Here is a 16,124-nt window from a genome sequence, read left to right on the forward strand (position 1 = left end):
TAGTTTTTCACATTATGCAATACTTCAAGAGTAGTTCAATGTGCATTTTTTTCATATTCAAAACCAATTTCACAATATGGGGTTGAGGTCATTACCACTTCAAAAGTCACAAGTTGGGGGAAATCACAATCCCCTAGTTTATTTACCATAGCCATTTACCCCACAAGTTCAAAACTATAATCAAAGTATGAATAATCATAGGTAAACCATGAGAAACATTGTTCAAAAACAAATATTCAAAACCCTCAACCCATGTTTCAAAACCAACATCAATTCCATATGAACAACACTTTAAAACATATGCTTTTAACAAATTAGCAATTAAGGAAGAGTAGCATGCCTGAAATACCCAAGATTATGGAGAGAATGTAACCCTTGATACCTTAGGTGATCTACTTCTCGGAAATCCTAAGTATGAATGATTGAGAGACTTGAGATAGAATAAAGAATGTTTGGAGTGTGTTATTAATGAAAATAGGGCCCCAAGTATGTTTATAGGTGTGGTTTATTATTAGGATAAGAGGGAAATGTCTAAAATACCCCATTAAAAATCTGGAAAATAACTGCCAGTCATTACGAGTCTCATGACGACTCATTACGACTCATCTCTACGATTCATTGTCAAGCCAGTGTCACCAAGCACACACACTGTTGACCTTATGAATCATATACAATGGATTGCAATAAAACCCAATGACTCTTAGGGTCGAATCGTAGTCAACACAGAAAACACTTGGGATAAACACTGGACATCCTATGATTTACACACAACAACTCATCAGGGGTATTTACGACTCGTAGTGAGCCACTCATACTCAAAATAGAATTTAGCCACACACACACTGTTTAGGCTAAAATTATGTCTGTATGACCCATCAATACTCCTTACGACTCGTAAGGGGAGTCGTAGTCAGGAGAATGAGGATAAAATTTTAGAAATTCTCAGAGATCAATACCTAGGGTGTTTCATTCTCCCCCCTTAAGATCATTCGTCCTTTAATGATAGGACAAGGTATTTCTTAGCATGATTTGACTCCAAACACAACCACACTTACATTTAACTAAGACAAAAAATGAGAATGTTATGAATAACACATACCTTAAGCACGATTATCTAAAATAGGAAATAAGAATTGATATTTGTACTTCATGTCCTCCTCGGCTTCCCAAGTAGCTTCCTCAAATTTTTGGTTCCTCCAAAGAGACATTAGCGAAGAATAGTCCTTTTTCCATAACCTACGGACTTGCAGATCCAAGATTTCCACCAAAACTTCCTTATATGACAAGGAATTCAAAATTTCCACCCTTTCTAAAGAAACAACCGACGAAGGATCACCCGTGTACTTTCTTAACATTGAGACATGAAGACCGAATGAATGGAGCTCAATATAGGAGGCAACTCCAACTCATATTCAACATTTTAAACCCTCTTCAAAACTAAATACGGGTCAACATAACAACGACTGAGCTTTTTCTTCTTCCTAAACCGCATCACGCTCTTCATGGGAGACACCTAGGGTGTTTCACTCCAATATATTATGACCAGAGAGAGCTTAATTATACGCAACATAAATGTATGGAGTTTCTTAAGGATTATGAAATCTCTATTTTGTATCATTCGAGAAATAAAAATACGGTAGAAGATACCTTAAGCGGAAAGGTGGTGAGCATAGGTAGTTTGGCTTCTATCTTAGTTTCTTAGAAGCCGTTAGCGTGGGTCATCCAGTCTTTATCTAAATTGATGGTGCAACTTGATATTTCATATCCAAGAGGATACTTTCTACTGTCGAGGGGAAGTCTACCTTATTTGAGCAGATTCAGAGTCATCGGTTTGAGGATATGAGACTTTGCCTCATCCGTGATCAGGTGTTTAGTGGTGAGTCCAATAGGGCTACCATAAATTTTGAGGGTGTTTTGAGATTTGATGGCCACATTTGTGTTCCGAGGGTTGGTGTTAAGACCAGATTTATGAGTCATGATGGTACATACTTTATTCCACGAGTAGGTAAGCCGAACCATAGCCTAGATCTTTAAGCAATGGACTAATTTGGTGGAAAAAGGAATAAAAGCCAAAAATTTGCAAGTAAAGACTTATAACAATAGATCAAGAAATAAGAATAGACTAAAACATAGATAACGATAATAATAACATCCCACAACCTAGTAGTGGTGGTACAAGAGTCTCTAGAAAAGAGTAACATAAGTATTGTAATAGTCAAATAAAAATCAGTCTTGAATAATGAAATACTAGACATAGATAGTACAAGGAAAAAGGAAAACTCTGACTCTGAGAGCTCACCATATCTACAAACCTAACTTAGTATGATCTCTGCGTCAACGAAGGACACTAATACTCGAATCTAAACCAAAAGGTATAGAAGTGCAGTATGAGTACCAAAGTCATGGGTACTCAGTAGACATTACCGATCGGTTGATCTAAATCATGATATAAGTGCAATAATATGCAAGATAAATAAGCTAAGTCAAGGTAAAAGGAAAAACCTAGAATATCGCTTCAATACTGTAAATAAATAAATAAATAGTCCAAAATAATAAAGTAAATAATATATAACTATCACTATAAAACTAGCCCCCATAAGCCAGTAAGTACGAAAAGGTAAATAACCCATCACAGGTTACCATAAGCCTGGAGGGTGCAATCAAAGATAACAAGTAACCAAAAATATTCAAAATAACTGTATTTCAAGCCATAGCCAAGAATCCCTCCATATATAAACATTGAATTTGAATCATTTCCATAACTATCATAAATAACCTAGCTATATCGGGATTTAACCGAAACTCGTATAATTCAATGACGAATTTGAACCAGAAGTCATATCATAGATAATGCAAGAATTAAACTAGTCTTAAGATCATAAATCGACGAACATATACCAAAACTTATAACAACTCCAAGTACCAAACTATCATAAGTCTCAATAATCTCGTCTCCCAATTTCTAAAATATGCAATTTAAAAGTACAATACGCCTAATAAGTCTACAAAGAGCTAACAAGAGTCTTGCCCTAAGGTGGGTCGGAGGGGCCCACTTCTAATCCTCAAAATCGATTCTAAGGAAAATTATACATCGGACTAGGCTAAGATATCTAATTTCACATCTAGATGTTAAATAAACCACAATTAGCCTTAAGCTAGCAATTCTACCTAAACATGCATAACGAAGTCAATTATGCCTAATTTACGGTTACTTAATAGGCTAAAAGTCTCAAATTATACTAATTATATATTCAAGACCTAATTTTCAATCCATTTCTAACACACTATCATAAATATACTATCATTATGCTCAATCTACAAGAAAGGTAAACCGAGCCTACCTCGACGCCAAAGAATGCAAGGTGAAATTTGTTAAATAGATGAATTTTCCTTCCAAAGAGATTTCACAAGATGTCATGCTATCAAAATCATAACCTACTAATCAATATGAAAATAACGGTAGTTTTATTAAATTTTTATGCTTCGAGTCCAAAATTACATAAAAATTCCATGGTGGGTCCACTTGCGGAATCACACTTTTGAATTTGTCAATGCATCACTCTATGATTAAGGAACATGTCCCTCAAGAATGGATGAATTTTGAGCTTAAATGGTGATAAAATCAACCCACTAATATTTTAGAGATTTTTAGAATTAATAGAGGAATATCCATGAAATGTATGAGAACTTACCAAGAATTCGGATAAGAAATGCAAAAGTTAAGTGCATGAACACTCAAAAATCACTCAATAATGTTTCTCCAAAGTTTTCATATGTTTTAGGGTTCTACACTCTTAAAAATGTATAAAAATGAGAGAAAATGGGCTAAGTGGAAATTTATAATGTTACAGTTGCCGCTAAAGCAGACATGTCAGCACTAAAGCGGTTAGCGGCCAACTTCCGGCTGAAACGGCACATATTGAGCTGGCCAGGGCCGTTAAAGTGCCTAAATTCCATAAATCTCCCTCCTTTATAGCACCCAAAGGTCCTCTTTAGTGGTCATACCAGTTGGATGCACAAGCTAGAGACTTGAAATCTTTTTGAGTCTCTGTCGACCCCTCAGGATTCATCCAAAATTTCGTATATGTAAATGAACTATACTATCCTATTAAAAATCGATGTTTCAAACTCAATGACGTAGTTAGAATTTTTATTCGAGGTTGTTTAAACAAAAGTTGGTCCCACACCCACTTTCTATTTTTCTTATCTTCGGACCAATAGCCCATAATGAATTTTGAAGCCTTCGAACCCAACCCAGAGGTCCATATAGCCTAAAATAGATGCTCCAAAGCTATTAAATTGTCAAAATTAGCATATGAGGTTGTTTGACTAAATTTTTTACTTGATAGATAATTTTAATTAACGAAGACTTCAAAATAAGAAATTGGCTCACTAAATAAATTGTCTGGTCATCAAATTGTCAACTCCACCAATTTATAAATGACTTGGGAAGCTATAGGAAAGCTTTAAATGGAGAAAATGAGAAGAAATGAAAAAAATGACTTGGAGGATCATTACAATATTCACTACTAAATGAGCTTTCATCCACGAAAGTAAAGGATTAGGATGTACCTCTAGCCTCAAACAGGTAAGGATACTGGGCCCATATCTTTCTCTTGATCTCCAAAGTAGCCTCATATACTTGTCTTCAATGAACCTTAACCACTAGAATTTATCTAGTGTGCAACCACCTGACATCTCTGGCTAATATGAATACTAGTTCCTCCATAAATATCAACCGCTCATCCAACTAAACCGAGTCTCATCTAAGCACATGAGATGCATCTTGAATGTATCATCGTATGGAAGAAAAATAAAGAAAAGTGTAGTATTTATCATTTCCTGGCTAATGGAATGATTTGAATGTTAGCCAACTTTTTGGGATAGATGTTCTTAATCTTGCTACCTACCACTAGTACTAGGTGAGTTTTTGCCTCAAGTCCCAACAAATATATTTATTCAGTAGATAACAATTGGTCAAAGTTTTATTATTTTATATGTATATGATAACACATTTATAATGATATAAATAAAAAACATAATACATCTAAATATACATTTCATTATATTGCCCCTCATCTTCTTCTTCCTCGGATTCTTCATCAACTAGGGTCCGATACTGACTTGAACTTATAGATTTTCCTTTGTCAAGTGACCTTGACCTTTAAGTTGAGCTTAAATAATTTATATGGTCTACCTTGACCTTTAAGTTGAACTTAAAGACTTTCTCCAAAGACCATAGGTATTATAATCAGCTCCAGCTGTTATAGCAACAATATCCCAATTAAGATCACCTTCCTCATATACTAGTTTATCTTCTTGATCTTTGGGGATACCAAGTAACCATCCATTAGCATCATCAATATTATCCAAGAATTGGATCAACTACATTACGGATATCATAACAATGTATCAATATTCTATTGTACTTAACGTATAATAGATCATTAAAGTGTGATAGCTCAAGCCTATTCCTCTTTTCGGAATGAATTTGTATATAATAAAGTAATTATTAATTAGATACTAATAATAACCTATATAACATCAAAATTATAATATAATAAATCATTATCACATGTTCAAACATACTCCAGTTTCGCTTACATCCGAATGCCTTACAAGTTAAACTTAATACTCTCATGGCAAACTTTTGCAAATTCAAAGTTCCGCTGCCAAATAGTGAACACCATTTAATTATAGAAAAAAATTAAAGTTTAATAAGTATAAAAAAATTAATAACTTAAGTAAAGAACTAAAGATATAATAAAGAAAACTAAACTATTTTACTAACCCGGTGACCTTGTGTCTTTGGATCTAACAGCTTGACCAGAAACAAATAATCCATCTGTACTCTTGTACTAAGCAAGCTCAACAACTAGTAAATCTTGTGTGGAAAGATCAGGGAACATCGTCTCAACACAAGTATAGTAACTCTCCCACGCTTTAGAAATTTCCATTCATCCATAATGGATCTAAAATACAATTTTAGATTCAAAGTATACCCAGCTTAATGAAAAGATCGTTTGAGTTGGTCAATTTACCTTGTATCAATTATTTTAAGGACTTTCTTGTAATGCCTCTAAACTTCATCAAAGCTCCATTGAATAGTTTCCTTTGTTCTATCCATTGCTTCAAGCATATAGCCCATTGGGGTCTTTTTTCCCTATCCACCAAGCAAAGCAATGAGACCAAAGGACCACAAACTTTAAGAGCTTTGACAATATCATTCAAAAAGTTTGTAGAATGAAGGATGGCAAAAACTTATTTTCCCAATACTTCCTTTGAAAATTTACTGGAAGTCCATTCACTAGAGATGATCAAGCTTCTCAAGTTCTTTCTTTATTTGTACATAGCCTGTAAAGTCAAAAATACCATTACGAATCTTGTCTTTACCGATTTCACCAAATTTCTTTTATTGATGAATTTTCTCATCAAATTCAATAACAACGTCATTTAACTTATATACAAAATTACCTTGGTGGCCTTCTTGAAAATTGTAAAAGATGTATTATAATAATTATTATCTTAATAAGTATTTAGACTTTAGTATTAACTAAAAAAAAAAGAAAAGTTATTAAGTATTACCTGAAGCATATGAGTTAATCTTGAATATGTCCCCAATATCAAATTGATTCAATGGACAACATATGGACTCTAGTAGATATGTGGGTACACAACCCTCATAAGTTCCCCCATGTTCACATTATTATTGGCCTTATTGGTGACAACTTGAACAATATTTTTCAGTCTAATTTCCTCAATTATCTTCTCAAACAAGTTGTATATTTTAGTGCCAGTGGTAGATACTACCTATCAGTTAATTCATCAAATATTAATGATCATCTTTCCGTTGTATGCTTTCTATTTGTCCATCATACTGGAACAACCAGACTTTTGCCACTAGATTTTATGCTTCTCAACAAATTCATATTCTTTCTTCACTTTTTTCTTTAGCTGAGTAAATCTAACTTCATGATAGGTACGTAGGTGGTTGTATTCCTGAGCCATGTTGTCCTACTGTCTCTATAAAGTTAGCAAACGATTCATAGTTGACACAATTGAATGGGAGGTCCACATCATACATTCATACTGCAAAAGTATTTTTCAGTCCGCTCTCGTAAGATCTTTTTTGTGTCATCAATTCCTCATCCTCCTCCTACTACTCTTATCTTTTTAAAGTCTGCATTGCATTGTGGCTGTGAAGAAAAAATATTAATAGGACCTTTCATCACATTTCGTACTGAGGATAATACATTACTACCACTTGAAGACATCTATGATTTTTTTAGATTTTTCGCGGCTTTGCTATCGACAAATATTTTTACTTCAATCCTAAAATTTTCCTAATAAGATTGACTTATTTTGACATTGTTATTTTCACCTATCAAATGTTACTTGAACTGAGTAATACCACCATTAATAGTACGTCAACAAAACTTACATATCATCACAACTTTTGATATTCCTTGCATACAATAATTCCATCTAATGTCCCTTTATTTGCTACTAGTAAATCGAAACATCATTGAAATTGTTGTTCATGATCAAGTCATCAAACAATTACGATGTCGATTAGTATATTATATAAGTTATTAAAAAAAAGTAGATTTGTACATGTGGATTATAAATTATTTATTGTTAGTCTGTTACATATAAACCATTTTGTGAAAAAAAACAAAAAAAGAAATGGAAGAAGAAAAACAGAGGAGAAAACTAGAGGAAGAATAAAGTAGAAGAAGAAAAAAATCACAAGGAAAGAAAGTAAAGAAAAATAAAAGAAACTATGTACTTACCAGTTGGCATTGTAGATAGCCAGAATCTCTCACAGACGCGAAGTTGCCTTACGGGCTTAGTCACAGTCGCCAAAACAGTAAGTCGGTCAACGCAAAATGAAAGAAAATCCCTAAAATTACCTTTTATTCTTAAAATCCTAATTTTTAAAAATAACAATAATAAAAAGGTGTCGCCTTTAGCACCTGGCCTCACCTCACCATCCTCACCTTAGCGTCGCCTTTCACAGGTCGCAGCGCCACGAAGGCAGGTGGTGACACTTCCTCGCCTTGCCTCGTGGTGACAAGGTGCTCGCTATTAATAAAACTGCTCTTGCCTTAAAGTCAACACTTAGCCCAAGGACTTTCAAACAACAAGTTACCTTCCATGGGCAAGAGTTGACACTACAATATTGTGTCTTGATTTATAAGATATTCTATAACTCTTGCATTAGAGGCAAGACTTAGTCCAAGAACTTTCAAACAACAAGTTACGGCTCGTGGACAAGAGTTGACACTCTACATTGTGTTTTGATTTATGAGATTGTGCTATAACTCTTGCCTTAGAGGCAAGACTTTGCCAAAGGTTCAAAGAACAAGTTATGCCCCATGGACAAGAGTTAACATGACTACATTGTATCCTAATTTATGAGATGTTCTATAACTCTTGCCTTAGATGCAAGACTTAGCCCAAGAACTTTCAAATAGCAAATCATCCCCCATGCGCAAGAGTTAACACTACTTTATTATGTCTTAATTTATGAGATACTCTATTACTCTTATCCTAGATGCATGATTAAGCCCAAGAATTTTCAAACAACAAGTTATGCCTCTCGAGCAAGATTTGACACTACCACATTATGTTTTAATTTATGAGATACTCTATAACTCTTGTCTTAGAGGCAAGACTTAACTCAAGAATTTTCAAACAAGTTATGCCTCACGAGCAAGACTTGATACTACCACATTATATCTTGATTTGTGAGATATTTTCTAACTCTTTCCTTAGAGGCCACACTTATCTCAAAGGACTTCGGCCCAACACGTCACACCATTAATTTATTTCGATGTCATAGAAAGAAAATCTTCTTTGCGGATTATCCAACTTTCTGTTCATTAGCAAAATATAATAGAAGTTAAGAGAAAAGAGAAGAAAAAGTAAAGGTTAAGAAAAAAGAATTAAAAAATTGAGAAAAATAAAAATGAGAAGAAAAAATAAAAATATAGCTTGAGAAAAAGGAAAAGAAATAAGAAAAATGTGAAAAGATAAACACAAAGAATTAAAGAAAAATAAAAGCTGAGACTAATGAATCTAAAAGAGAGGGAGAGAGATAAAAAATAAGTAATGTTTGAGAAAAAAATTTAAAAAAATTTAAAAAATAAAAATTATGACAAATGAATTAACAAGAAAATAAAACATAAAATTCAAGGAAAAACAAAAAGAGAAAGAAGAAATAAAAATAGAAGTTGAAACAAAAACATGAGCATGAAAAATATAAAAATATCTGAAGTGTAAAAGAATAAAAATGTACCTGTACTATGAAAAAAAAAAATGAATGTCAGTCATTAAAGAGTTTTCTTAAAGAAAACATGTAATTTTCTATGCTCTCTTTACTGCAGGATACTCGCTTAAATGTCATCTTTCTATGTAATTTTCAAATTTTAAGATAATTAATTGGTTGTCTCACTTCCTAAAATGTTACTCTAACTCATGGGCCAGTTAATTTTCACCTAAACAGGGGTCTTTTTGGTACAATGTATTAGGATAAATAATACATGTAACTATAATACTATATACTCTTTTCACCTATTGTTTGGTAGAAATTTTCAGTCTATATAACTATATATTTGTTCGACACCCTATTTGGTATTATCGATTGTATGACTAATACATCCCTCCTCTACCCAGCAAGATCAGAACTCGAACAACATGCACATAACTCATACATCACATGTTGCTCTTTTACCACTTCACTAAAGCATTGGGAGTTGATTCTAAAGCAAACCAGATTAAGATGGAATCCATACACAGGTGTTGAACCACAGATGATGGACCAAACCGCGATCACACACCAGGTGTACGCAAGCAGGATCCGTGGAGCTTTTTCTTGTCACTAAGCATTTGCAAGAAACCAACACTATGAATTCATGTCAGCTTCACAAAACTAAAAGGCGAAGCAAGTAATGACTTTCATGTCAAGTTACATTAGTTACTAAATTCAACACAAAGCAAACAAACATTATCCTGTTCATTACACCCCACAGGTTCTAAAATTGCACAACCAGCATTTCACCTAGTCCCATACCATCTTGAAACACATAAAAGTCTTAAAGTCCACTGAAACGGAAGAAAAGAAAACTCAAAGAGTTGTGCCTCCGGTTTGATGCAGCATTGCATCAATTTCATCACCGTCTTCCATCTCCAGCTGCCAAAGGGAGGATAATTGTAAGGACAAGAGAAATTAATCACTATGTCTAAGCACAACATAAATCCTCTTCACAGGCTTTTTCCTGTTATTCTTTTATTCTTTGCTTGTTAATATTCATGTGTATGCATTTGAGAGAGAGAGAGACTTCATCTGGAGTCTGTTCTGCTCTAAGACGACGGCCATCAAACAAGAAGGCAATTGCATTGAAATTCACAGACTTTCGGTCACAATAAGCATTCATCAACTTCTTGAGCTGAGTGCTTCGTTTGATCCTAAAGAAAACTTCATTCCCGTCCTGCAACCAAAAAACCAGTCAAATACATAGTTCTCCTTTTCAATTATACATGCAGAAGTCCATTTTCCAGAAAATTTACTTAGCAGCCCATCATCCTAATAACAGTAAGGGAAAGGAAGGAAATCAAAGATACGACAAAGAAAGAAAAAGGTCCACTACTAATTGTTTCAACTTTCATCAACTACGTATTCAATTCACAACTGCGTAAGATATAGTGTTTTAAAGCCAGACTGTAATGTGTATAGCCAAAAAGAAACATTGTATAGACTAGCAAATATAGCCAAAAAGAAACATTGTATAGACTAGCAATAGAAAGTAAATTTCAAAGCTCAAGAAGTAGGTACTGCCCAGGTTACTGTCATATCATGAAGAAAAAAGCCCACATGTAAATCACTATTAGTAATTACAATTCCCTATCACCAAATCCACATATTCAAATGATCACTCCCAATTGAAGCTTTTTTTTACTTTTTTATTCTTTTTAGTTTTTTTAAACCATATCATAAAATCAAAGAAATTCAGTAATGGTATTTAGTTCATTGTAAACTAGCATTCACAGCTCTAATGAAGCTAGACTAATTTCCAATAGGTCAAGCAAAACGATTTAGGAAATACGTGGTGACGATTATCTGCATGGGCTATGAGTAGAAACAAACAAAACACAGAACAATTACTAGACTAGACATAACATAGAACAATAAGTAATCTGAGAAGAGTCAAATAAACAGTAAGAGATTCAGTTCTTTCTTTTTTCCCCTTCCAAGTTTCTAATTTCTTTTCTTTTTTATATATGTTATGTTCAGGCCTGCTTGCGCGCACCTTGCCTAATTCCACGAGTTTGTACAGCTATTGGATAACTACTTCCATCAAGGCTTGGACATATGGGAGGAAATCACCTAGGGTTTCTTGCTTCCGCTATGTCCAAATTTCTAATTTCAACTTGAATCAAGGTAATTTCATGTTATTTAAATGGGTGTTTAAATTTTATAACCAATGTATCCACACAAGTCAAAGAATAAAAGTAATATGATACAATCCGAGGAAAACCACACCACTTACCTATTAAGGTAGGAGAGTCCAAGGCTATATAAGTCTCACGTCAGCTCCCCATTAAACTAGTCGGACTAAGGGCTCATTTGTTTGCACTTAATGGAGGTCTGAATCTGAATGGTTCATACTTCAGACCATTAAGTGCATTTTTTTTATTAAGATTTCAACTCTTAATAAGTTTGAATAGATCTTAATCATTCAGATCTAGAATCAAATCTTAATAGGTCTGAAGAAGAATTTTAGTGTTGCATAATATTCACTATCACTCTATTCATAATCATCAATCACCACGCCTAACCACCTCTGCCACCACCACCATTGTCAACCACTAACCACCTCCACCATCGCAACCACTATTGACAACAAATATCGCTACCAACTACTATTGTCAACTGCTACCACACCTACTACCTCTATTACTCTACTTATATTTATCGCCACCACCGTCGTCAACAGTACCACCATCATCAACCATTACTGGCTAAGCCCTAATATTGACCAACTCATCTATTGCAATTAGCACCACCGCTAACTACCACTAACATCACAACCTCTACATATTCTTTGGCCGCCACCACCATTGTCACTAGTAACGCCACCTCTACTATCACTTCAACCACTACCATCGCTATAATTTATCTCTACTATCAACCATCTCCACTACCACAACTAACATCTCCAACTAGCACCAACACATTGTCAAACTATCATGCATTCTTTTTTCAGCCATCACAATCAACACCACCAACTACTAACATCAAGCAACGTCACATCACAACCACCACCACCACTATCAACCGTCACCATCATAACAGTCACTACAATACCAACCATCAAAACTATCATCACCAATATTACTAATCACTAACATCAATTATTGTCACTGTAACCATCATTATAAATCATCTCCACTATCACTAACAAACATAAATATTTTTTTCAATCAAATAATAATTTTGTTGTATTAAATTATATACTTTTCTGATATATAATTAGTTTTTAATTTGAATTGTATTTTTTATTTTATTATATACACAAATAAATTTTTTTTGTACATTCAGATGTTGAAAAACAAACAGTCTTAGTCATTCATTTTTCAGATCCAGAGACAACATCTTAATCATTCAGATTCAGACCTCTGAATCATAAAAAAAACAATGCAGCCTAAACCCCTACCAACAATAGGATCGTTACAAACCACCCTCTGTATCCATCAACCTCGACAACTGCACACTAGACCACTTGTTCACTTCTAGCCCCAAGCCAACAATCCAATATCAACATTACCATGAACACGAAAGTTGATGGGTAGCTCTAATACCAGTGATACAAACTTGAGAGAATGGAAAACCATACCTCAAAAGTAAGCTATTGAGATGAGAAAATCTTAAGGCAATACAAGCTCTATATCTGCTCCCTATTAAACCAATGTGAGACTAAATTCTCATACCTTAATAGCAGGATCATTGTATCATTAAAACCTTAAGAAGTCGTTTGGAATATGGACTAATTATCCTTGAATTACAGTACACACTCCTGGACTAATTTATTCTATCGAGAATATGGAAAAAAATAATTTCAAGTTTAGATGAGATAAGGTAGAGATATCCTATGGCTAAGTTTGGGATAAAATTTATATTTATAGCGTATTTAATTTACACTCTCAACCAAACGTTGTACAAATTTTATTCTAGGTTTAATGCTAAATCCTACCCAATCTTATCCCGCAAACCAAACCACACCTTAATAGTTGAGATGCAGGACTGCGTACTCTACCTTCTCTAGAAATTAGAGAATATACTGGATATGTTGTTGTTGTTGTTGTTGTTGTATCAATTTTGAGATATGCCGCCTTATCTCGCATACCAAACGACCCCTAACATTGTAAAGAAGCTAATCAATTGAAAATACATCTATTCCACTTTATTTGAATCTGAAATCTTTCAAAATTGAAAGGATTCATATGATTATTCTTTTACGCTACTCTGTACAGCCTACTCTAACACTAATTTTTTACTATCGACAAAAGCCTAATGAAATCATACGCGATGGAAAAAGAAATCCTAATTGCATTTGATTAACTGTATAAATTTATTCATTACGTTATGTCGTCAACCAAATATAGTACAAATTTATCTCATGCTTAATCCTACAATATCCCACTTCATCCCACAGAACCAGACAACCCCTCAATCCAAATAGCTAGTCAGGTCGATTATATACATCTATTTTGAATTGAAATTTCACGTAACCCTAATCAAATCATGTGCCACTAGAAGGGAAAAAACTAATTGTGTTTGGTTGACGATGATTAATTTATACCATCAACCAAATACAGTATTAAATTTTATCTCATACTTAATTCTGAGGTACCCCACCTCATCCCTCAAAATCAAACGACCCCTTAACCCAAATAGCTAGTTGAATCTATTATATACATCTACTTTGACTGAATTTTCACATAACCCTAGTAAAATAATATGCCAATAGAAGGAAAAAAACCCTAATTGTGTTTGGTTGACGATGATCAATTATACTACAATAATAACATACCCTATATATCCCCAACAAGAAGGGCCCGAGGAGGGTAAAGTGCACCCAATCCATACCACTACCTCAGACAAAGTAGAGAGGCACACCGTCAACCAAATACAGTATAAATTTTATCTCATACTTAATCTTGATATATCACGTCTTATCCCGCATACCAAATGACCCCATCAACCCAAATAGCTAGACAAGTCAATTATATACATCTATTTTGACCCAAAATTTTACAAAATTCTAATAAAATCATACACCGATAGAAAAAAAAACCATAATTGTGTTTGATTGACGATGATTTATTTATACCAATAACCAAATATAGTATAAATTTTACCCCATACTTAATCATGAAACATCACACCCACCTCATCCCACAAAACTAAAAGACCCCTCAACCAAAATAGCTAGTCCGGTTGATTATATACACCTATTTTGACCCAAAATTTCACATAATCCTAATAAAATCATACACTAATAGAAGAAGAAAAAACACATTATTTTTTTTTGGCGATAATTAATTTATACCGTCAATCAAATACAGTAAAATTTTTATCTCATACTTATATAATCTTGAAATACCCCACTTCATCCCACAAAACCAAACGACCTCATCAACCCAATTAGCTAGTCCGGTCGATTATATACATTACTTTGATCTAAAATTTTACAAAACCCTAATAAAATCATACATCGATAGGAAAAAAAACTGATTGTGTTTGGTTGGTGATGATTAATTTACACCGTCAATCAAATACAATATAAATTTTTATCTCATACCTAATACTGAGATATCCCACCTCATCCCGCAAAACCAAACAATCCCTCAACCCAAATAGCTAGTTGTCTCTATTTACATTATTTGACCCAAAGTTTTACAAAACCAAATAAAATCATAAACCGATAGGAAAAAAACCATAATTGTGTTTAGTCGATGATGATTAATTAACACTGCCAACCAAATACAATATAAATTTCATCTCATACTTAATCTTGAGATATCCCACCTCATCCCGCAAACCAAACGACCCATCAACCAAAATAGCTAGTCGGGTTGATTATATACTTGTGACCCAAAATTATTCCAAAACCTTAATAAAATCATACATCGATAGGGAAAACCCTAATTGTGTTGAATTGATGATGATTAATTTATACCGTTTAACACTTAATTTTAAGGTATCTCATCTTACATTGCATACCAAAAGACCTCATCAATCCAAATAGCTAGTCGGGGAGATTATATAAATCTATTTTGATCCAAATTTTACAAAACCCTAATAAATCATACAACAATTGGAAAAAATCCTAATTTTGTTTGATTGGCAATGATTAATTATATAGTTTTATACTTAATCTTGAGATATCTCATCTTATCCTACGTACCAAATGACCCTTTTAACCTAAATAGCTAGTTGGGTCGATTATATACATCTATTTTGACCCTAAATTTTGAAAAGCTTAAAATAAAATCATACAATGACCGAAAGAAAAAGGAAACCCAAATTAAATGATAATAATAACCTGAGTTTTGACTTTGAGATTTATATGACCAGATTGATCGCTAGTCAGCTTGTTGTCTTCCTCCCTGGTTGCTGCTTTAGACATCTTTTTCCCTTTTTTTTTCTTCTTCTCTGTCAATAGTGTATTTGTGGTTCGATTTTATCTTTATATATAGGGTGGGAAATGGTTGGGTAGGGCGGGCCGTTGAGCGGATTAAAATGGGCTGAATGTTTCATAAAAAGTTAATGGTGTTAAAATAGGCTGAATATTATAGGGATCATTGAAACTAAAAAGGTTTAAAAAGAGAAAGATATCTTCTTCTTAATGAACTAAAAGGAAAAATAGTCAAAAAAAATTAAAGTTGATGAATAATTTCCTTTTAGAGATAACAATTTCTTTTTAAAACAAGATATCCATAAATAAGCCCTCATAAATGAACTTTTAATCGAGATGATTAGGTTTTACATTTGATTTAAAAATTCCATAGAGAACGAAGATGTGAGAGGTAGGCTATGAATGATTTTAGGCAAGGCA

At 33.6% G+C, this 16,124-nt stretch overlaps 1 protein-coding gene across 1 annotated transcript; it reads right to left on the reverse strand.

The window, feature by feature from the left end:
- Positions 1-9,905: 9,905 nt before the first annotated feature.
- LOC124890519 (small ubiquitin-related modifier 2-like) lies at positions 9,906-15,876 on the reverse strand. The gene is made up of 3 exons (XM_047402346.1): positions 15,612-15,876; positions 10,344-10,493; positions 9,906-10,195 (listed from the first exon to the last, which is right to left on the reverse strand). The coding sequence occupies exons 1-3, from the start codon at positions 15,693-15,695 to the stop codon at positions 10,130-10,132; spliced, it is 300 nt and encodes a 99-aa protein (XP_047258302.1). The 5' UTR covers positions 15,696-15,876; the 3' UTR covers positions 9,906-10,129.
- Between the last annotated feature and the right edge of the window lie 248 nt (positions 15,877-16,124).

Source organism: Capsicum annuum, unplaced genomic scaffold (assembly GCF_002878395.1).
Source record: "Capsicum annuum cultivar UCD-10X-F1 unplaced genomic scaffold, UCD10Xv1.1 ctg1935, whole genome shotgun sequence".
Taxonomy (NCBI): Eukaryota; Viridiplantae; Streptophyta; class Magnoliopsida; order Solanales; family Solanaceae; genus Capsicum; species Capsicum annuum.

Coding starts and splice junctions, on each gene's coding strand:
- LOC124890519 (XM_047402346.1), bottom strand. CDS start 15,695: ATGTCTAAAGCAGCAACCAGGGAGGAAGACAACAAGCTGACTAGCGAT. Junction 10,494..15,611: donor ATCTCAAAGTCAAAACTCAG/GTTATTATTATC, acceptor TTTTGGTTGCAG/GACGGGAATGAAGTTTTCTT. Junction 10,196..10,343: donor CAGAACAGACTCCAGATGAA/GTCTCTCTCTCT, acceptor TCCCTTTGGCAG/CTGGAGATGGAAGACGGTGA.